The 5,839-nt window shown below is 60.8% G+C and overlaps 1 protein-coding gene across 1 annotated transcript; it reads left to right on the top strand.

Moving 5' to 3' along the window:
- Positions 1–347: 347 nt before the first annotated feature.
- On the top strand, positions 348–4,491 carry GSDMC (gasdermin C; the record flags this gene model as incomplete). Its single annotated transcript, XM_082600911.1, has 3 exons — positions 348–420; positions 1,995–2,226; positions 4,280–4,491. Exons 1-3 carry the CDS (start codon positions 373–375, stop codon positions 4,489–4,491), a joined length of 492 nt encoding a protein of 163 aa, XP_082457037.1. The 5' UTR covers positions 348–372.
- Positions 4,492–5,839: the final 1,348 nt, after the last annotated feature.

Here is a 5,839-nt window from a genome sequence, read left to right as displayed (position 1 = left end):
AGACTTCAAAGTGATGCCTCTGGCGAGAAGCCACGGAGGAGATGGGGCTGACGGGGAATGGGAGAGTCTGAGGCTTAAAAAAAAGAACTTGGGCACAATTTGATTCTTTAAACCACGTGAATGTATAACTTTGATTAAAGAAAGAAAAACAGTGCATAAATATTAGCGTACGTCTAAACGCCCTTGTTGAAAGCTGGAGAATCACCTCCACGGGTCAGGGTCAAGGTCAGGGTCAGGGTCAGAGGGAGGGGTGGGAGACCCCGTCTCCCAGGGGCCACGACCGCGGGCGGGGGCGGGGCTGGAAACCCCGTGGCCTAGGCAGGGGTCCTAGAGAGTTTCTGCGTGGGGCGCGGCCTGCGGTCCAAGACTGGCATGGCCGCCACGCCACGGCTCGCGGGGACAGCCGGCCCGGAGCCTCAGGTAGGGACTGGGTGGGGCGGCGGGTGGGAGGCCGGACCGGGGTCCTGGGGGCGCGGCGGGGTTCAGCGCGAGGGCGCCCCACAGCGGCCCCGCGGGGGAGGTCAGCCCCGGCTCCCCCCGCCCTCTCCCCGAGCTTCCCTCCCTTCTCGGGACCCCTCTCCTTTGGAGAGCGTCTCTCTCTGTCTCTCCATGAGGCTGAACCCCCGATAGGGGTGGCGCGTGTCCCAGGCTGTCCCCCCAGGGTCCTCTCCACGGCCCCACCTTGAATTCCTCACCGTCTCCTGGAGGGCCCGACAGCGACTCCTCCCCGCGCTCGTGCGACGTGCCTCCGGCGCCCCCTGCAGGCCCAATACAGGAACGTCTGCGGGCCGCTCCTTTGCCTCCGGCTGCTTCCCGCACCCCGGCCACGTGGTCACCTTCCTCCGTAAAAACATTAAAATTACCATTTAAGACTGTACTGGCCCACTCCCAACCATACGTTAAAGTTCTCTTTGGCCTTAAGTGTATTGGTATACAGATGACTATTCTAATAGTAAGTATTATGACATTCTCTTAGAGCTAAAAGTTTTTCTTTCTTCTGATTTTAAATAAATTAAAACATTTTTGTGGGCCCTGGGCACCATGCCTAATGCAGAAGTCAGCCCCTCACTTCCCTCCACCTCCCTTCGCCCTGGCAGGGGACAAGTCTGTCCCCTCGGGCTGGAGCCCATGGTCGCACCCTCTGGATATAAGCTCTTCAAGTCTTCCCTTTCCACTCGGCTGTGCTCCCGGCTGCCCAAGCTCTCGTCCTAAAACACACGCACTGGTGTGCAGTGCCGCTGCCCTGCTCACGAGCCCTCTGTGGCTCCCAGTGCCCTCCGAGGTAAGGTGCCCACTGCAAGGTCAAGTGCTATCAAAGACTACGGACAAAACGCTACTGGAGTCCGGGGGAGCGAGGGGTAGTTAGAGGATTGTCCTAGATGCATCTACCCAGAAACCCAACGATGTGGGCTGGGAGAAGAGAGGACTACCTGTTCCCTTCCTGTTCCACCCGAATCTCTTCTCCCCATCTTTGGACCGTGCCTGGGCCCCGCTACCTGGGAAAAGGAGGCGGGGCCAGACCGCAGAGGGTAACAGCTTATTAACCTGTGCCAGCGCTGTTCTAGGTTCTTTACAAACAGCTCGTTGGTCCTGGTCACAATCCCACAGAGGAGGTATTACTATAGGTAATAATAATCTATAAATATTTTATGTAAATATGCATAAAGTTCCACTTAACAGATGAGGAAACCAAGGCACAGAGTAACATTCCCAAGGGAACAGCTGTTCCAAAACTGGGGAGTCCCTGGTCCTTGAGTTTCTTGGGGTCCCACGCAGGTAGGTGTGGGGGGGTGACTGAAGGGATGTTTCTGGGGGGTTTGACCACCTGTGAGATTTCCACCTACAGGCTGACTTTAGCACCCAGCTGTGGGCATGGGGAGCAGTCTTCCCAGGGCACCCCACTCCTCACTCTGTTAGAAGCTTAGCCGGCTGGCAGCCTTCACCAAGGCCCCCGCATCCACAGCCCTGGATGACACCCGCTCTGCCCTTCTTAGCCCTCAAGGAACATGTCATCCCTGTTCTCGAGGGGCCCCAAGAGCTTGGTCAGAGAGCTGGGCAGGAAAGGTGAGCTGGTGCCCGTGGACAGCCTGGCCAGTGCCCTGCGCCTGCGCCCCTTCTGCCTGGTGAGGAAGAAGCACAGACGCCACCTGTGGCCTTGGGACGCCCCCCTCATCCCCACGGACTTCTCCCTCGTGGATGCACTGGAGCCCGGCTCCCCCATCCCAGGTACCTTCAGGTGGGGCTGGCAGGCGGCAGAGTGGGGGTACTGCAGGGCAGCTCCGAAAAAAGATCCACGTGGGTGAGAAAGCTGACACCCTCCTCCCGGGCACACAGAGCCCCCGGGCGTGCCTGGCCTGGAGCCACACCGCAGGCACCCCAGCTGTGGGGAGAAGGATGCTGAGTGTAGGAGGCACAGGCTGGCTCCAGGCTCCAGCTCCAGTCTTGGTCTCCACACCCGCACAGCGGGGAGGCTGGGACTTTTCTTACCAGGTCGGGAGGATCAGTGATGGTGTCTGGACAGCGTTGGGTACCTGGAAGGTTGGCTCTCGAGAGGCAGTTCGTACTGTTAACAAGACAGGAGTGGGAAGGCAGGGGCGCCTGACCCACCCACCTGTGCCGTGGTGCTTAGAGCCTGAGAAGCCTTGTCTAAGCCATCCCAGTGGGGCAGCTGGCCGGAGGTGGGGCTCAGCCTGGGGGTCTCAGGAGCAGACACACAGCAGGCCCTTGGGCGCAGAAGTGGCCTTTCTTCGAGCTGAAGCGTCAGCCCTGGGCAGGGTGGGTGAGGAGGGGAAGAAGGAGAGAGGGAGAGTGAGGTGGGTGAGAAGGGGAGAGGCGAGGATAAGCCCTGTGGGTGGTACCTGCTGTGTAGTAGGTGCTCAGAAAATGCTCACAGAAGGAAGTGGGTGGGGAAGGAAGGAGGGAGGAAGGGAGAGGTGAGCCCATAAAGGTGTGCTCTGCCTGACACGGGAGCTTCCCCGGGCCAGGTCTGTGACCCCAGGACCTCCTGGTCAGGTTCAGGACACCAGGGCCTGACTGGAGCAGGGCAGGGAGCCTGGGGAAAGGCTCCAGCAGGTGCCGATGCCTCGCCCCGCAGGCACGGCCATTGGCCGGGCCCCAGGTGAGGAGCCTGACTTCCGGGGCCCGCAGAGGCAGGCTAGGGCCCAGTTGCAGGACCTGGCCACGCTGCCCCCAGAGCTGCGGGACCCACTGCTGGGCACCCTCCAAGAGCTGCTCCAGGACCCTTGGGCACTGCAGGAGCTCGAGGACACCGTAAGGGGCTCAACGGCCAGACCCAGGCTGGGGGCTGGCATCCAGGACAGAGAGGGATGGGCTAGGAGGATGCGAGGCAGGAACGGGACATGCTATGGGTCTTGGTAGCACACAACCTCAGAAGGCCCTGGGGTGACTGGGTGCTGCCCCGTACCAGCTGTCGGATCAGAATCTCCCTGAGCGTTTGTTCCCTGAAGCCCAAGGAGGGACCTTGGTTCCGCGTTGTTGGCAATGAACCCAGGCTCGTCCCAGCCTCACTGGCATCATGAAGGGCTGGGGACCCAGAGCATGGGGACGGGAGCTTGGGTGGTAGAGTACGTGGACAGAGGGGGACCCACAGCTGCCTCTCCCTGCTCTTCCTCGCCGCTCTCCTGCAGCTGGAACAGGCCCTGGACACTGGGGTGCTGGGACAGCTGGGTGGCCCTGGGGGCCTCATCCTAAGCGTCCTCCGGGACCCCTCAGGCAGCCTGTCACCCTCGAAAGGCAGGGCCATCCTCTGCATTCTTGGAGCACTAGTAGGTAAGAGGACTCCCATGGGCTGGGGTCGGGAAGAAGAGAGCCTGGGGAAAGATGCTGTTCGTGGCTGGAGCCTCACGCTGGGGATCAGGCTGGCCTGGTCCTCGTCCTGGTTCAGCCCTGGGCAGGCCTCACCGTGTCCTGCTTAATAACCACCTTGCAAAGCCACCGGGCCGGAAGATGAGCTAATACACACGAACGCCTTTTGTAAGTGAAGCCCACCATCCACCCTTAACGGATTGTGTTTTAGGAAGGCTGAGGGGGACGGGAGTAGTCTTACTGAAGACCACGCAGCACTTCCAAGGCCGGCACAGTTCCCACCTTCTGGAATCTTCTGGGGAAGGATGGCCCCAGAGATACCTGGTGGGGCTTCTCCCCAGCTCAGGGCTCCTGTATCCCAGCCCTTCCTGCTGGGGCTGCCAGGCCTACGAGGAGAGTCACAGGTGCCACAGACCCTTGGTGGCCCTCACCCCCCCACCCTGTCTCTCCACAGTGCTGAGTGACACCCAGCACTGCCTGCTGGCCCAGTGCCTGGAGAGAGGGGTCCTGCCTCAGCGGCTGGAGCTGGTGAGAACCTGGGGAGGGGATGTGGGGAGGACATCCGGGGAAACAGACCTGCAGAGCGTGCGCTGGGCTCTACCCTCTGTGTACCCAGACCTGAGCAGCCTCTGCTGGGCGGGCTACACCCGGGTTTATTCGCGATGATGAAATACGCGGGTTTATTCACGGATGACGTTGGGCTCCTCCCTTGTTCCCGGCCGTCTGCTAGGGCCTGAGAACACGGGTGGAAGAGGCAGCCCTGTCCCTCACAGGCTGCTCAAGGGGATCCTCCAACAGCTGATTACAGACAGCGCCTGATTTAGCTTGTGCAGGTGGCGGTGGGAGCTCAGGGGTGTTTCCCAGAGCGGGGGCCCCTCCATGCAGTTCGTGGATTAACAGATGAAGGATGGGGGCTGGCCGTCCAGGCAGAACAGCGTATGCAAAGGCTGGGAGGCACTGGGAGTGTTGGAAACCGCTGACTGCAGGCAGCGCAGGGAAGAGCATTTGGGGGGCGCGTTACTTGGAACCACAGTTCTGCTGGGAGCAAGGCCCCAGGGCCGAGGCTTCGCTGTCGGGAGGGCGGGGGAACAGAGGCCCCAGGCTCCCACCCTCAGCGGAGGGGGTGTTCCACCGCTCCCGGCCTTGGGAGACCTATCTGTTCACTCTGGCTGATTCCTTGCAGATGGCGAGCATCTTAGAGCCAAACTTCAACCAGCTGGAGGAAACAACCTTCTCCCTCCCACCGGAAGTGCTCTCGTCCCTGCAGAGGGAGGATGTGGCCCTCACCCGGAGCCTGGTGGAGGGCTGTGAGCTGGAGCCGCAGGGCCCCGGCCGCTAACTCACCTGGGACCCTGGCATGGTGCCACAGCTGTCTGCACTCTACGTGTCCCTCGCAGGGCTGCAGCTGCTGGCCGCCCCCGGCCCTGCAGCCCTCCAGGCTGATGCCTGAGAAGGGTGCCACATCCTCCCGCAGGGTTCCAGCCACCCCGACTCCAGGAAGCTGTTGGCCTGGAGCCTCTGTGCGGAGCCGAGATGCAGCTGCCCCTCCGGCAGGCACAGGTGACTGGGGGGCTCCCCGGGACTGGCTCACACACCCTCTTCTCTCCTTCACAGGATGGCCCCCAGACTTTAGTTGCCTGTCCACATCTGGGGCGGGGGGCACCAGTTAGGCTAGGGTCCTACCTTGGATCAGGATTCTTCCCGGAGAGGCAGTAGAGGCTGGTTCCAGAACAGCCTGGCCTCCATTCACTGCTCCACCACCGACAGCTGGGTAGCTCTGGGCACGTCCGGCCTTCTCTGTGCTTCCTCCTCCTGTAAAATTACCCCCGTAAAGTGGGGTGATAAGAATTCCTAGCTCACGGGATTGTAGCGAAGGTTTTAAAAGTTGTGCATAAAGCGCTCAGAACAGTGCCTGGCTGTCAGCTATTATTGCGTGACGTCGTTATTATTAATAATAGTATCACTGTCGGGAAGAAGCTGCCAGACCTTTCTCCAGCTTAACAAAGGACTTGGA

The sequence above is a fragment of the Mesoplodon mirus genome, assembly GCF_964341445.2.
Source record: "Mesoplodon mirus genome assembly, chromosome: 16".
In the NCBI taxonomy this organism is placed as follows: domain Eukaryota; kingdom Metazoa; phylum Chordata; class Mammalia; order Artiodactyla; family Ziphiidae; genus Mesoplodon; species Mesoplodon mirus.
This window is presented reverse-complemented; position numbering and strand designations above follow the sequence as displayed.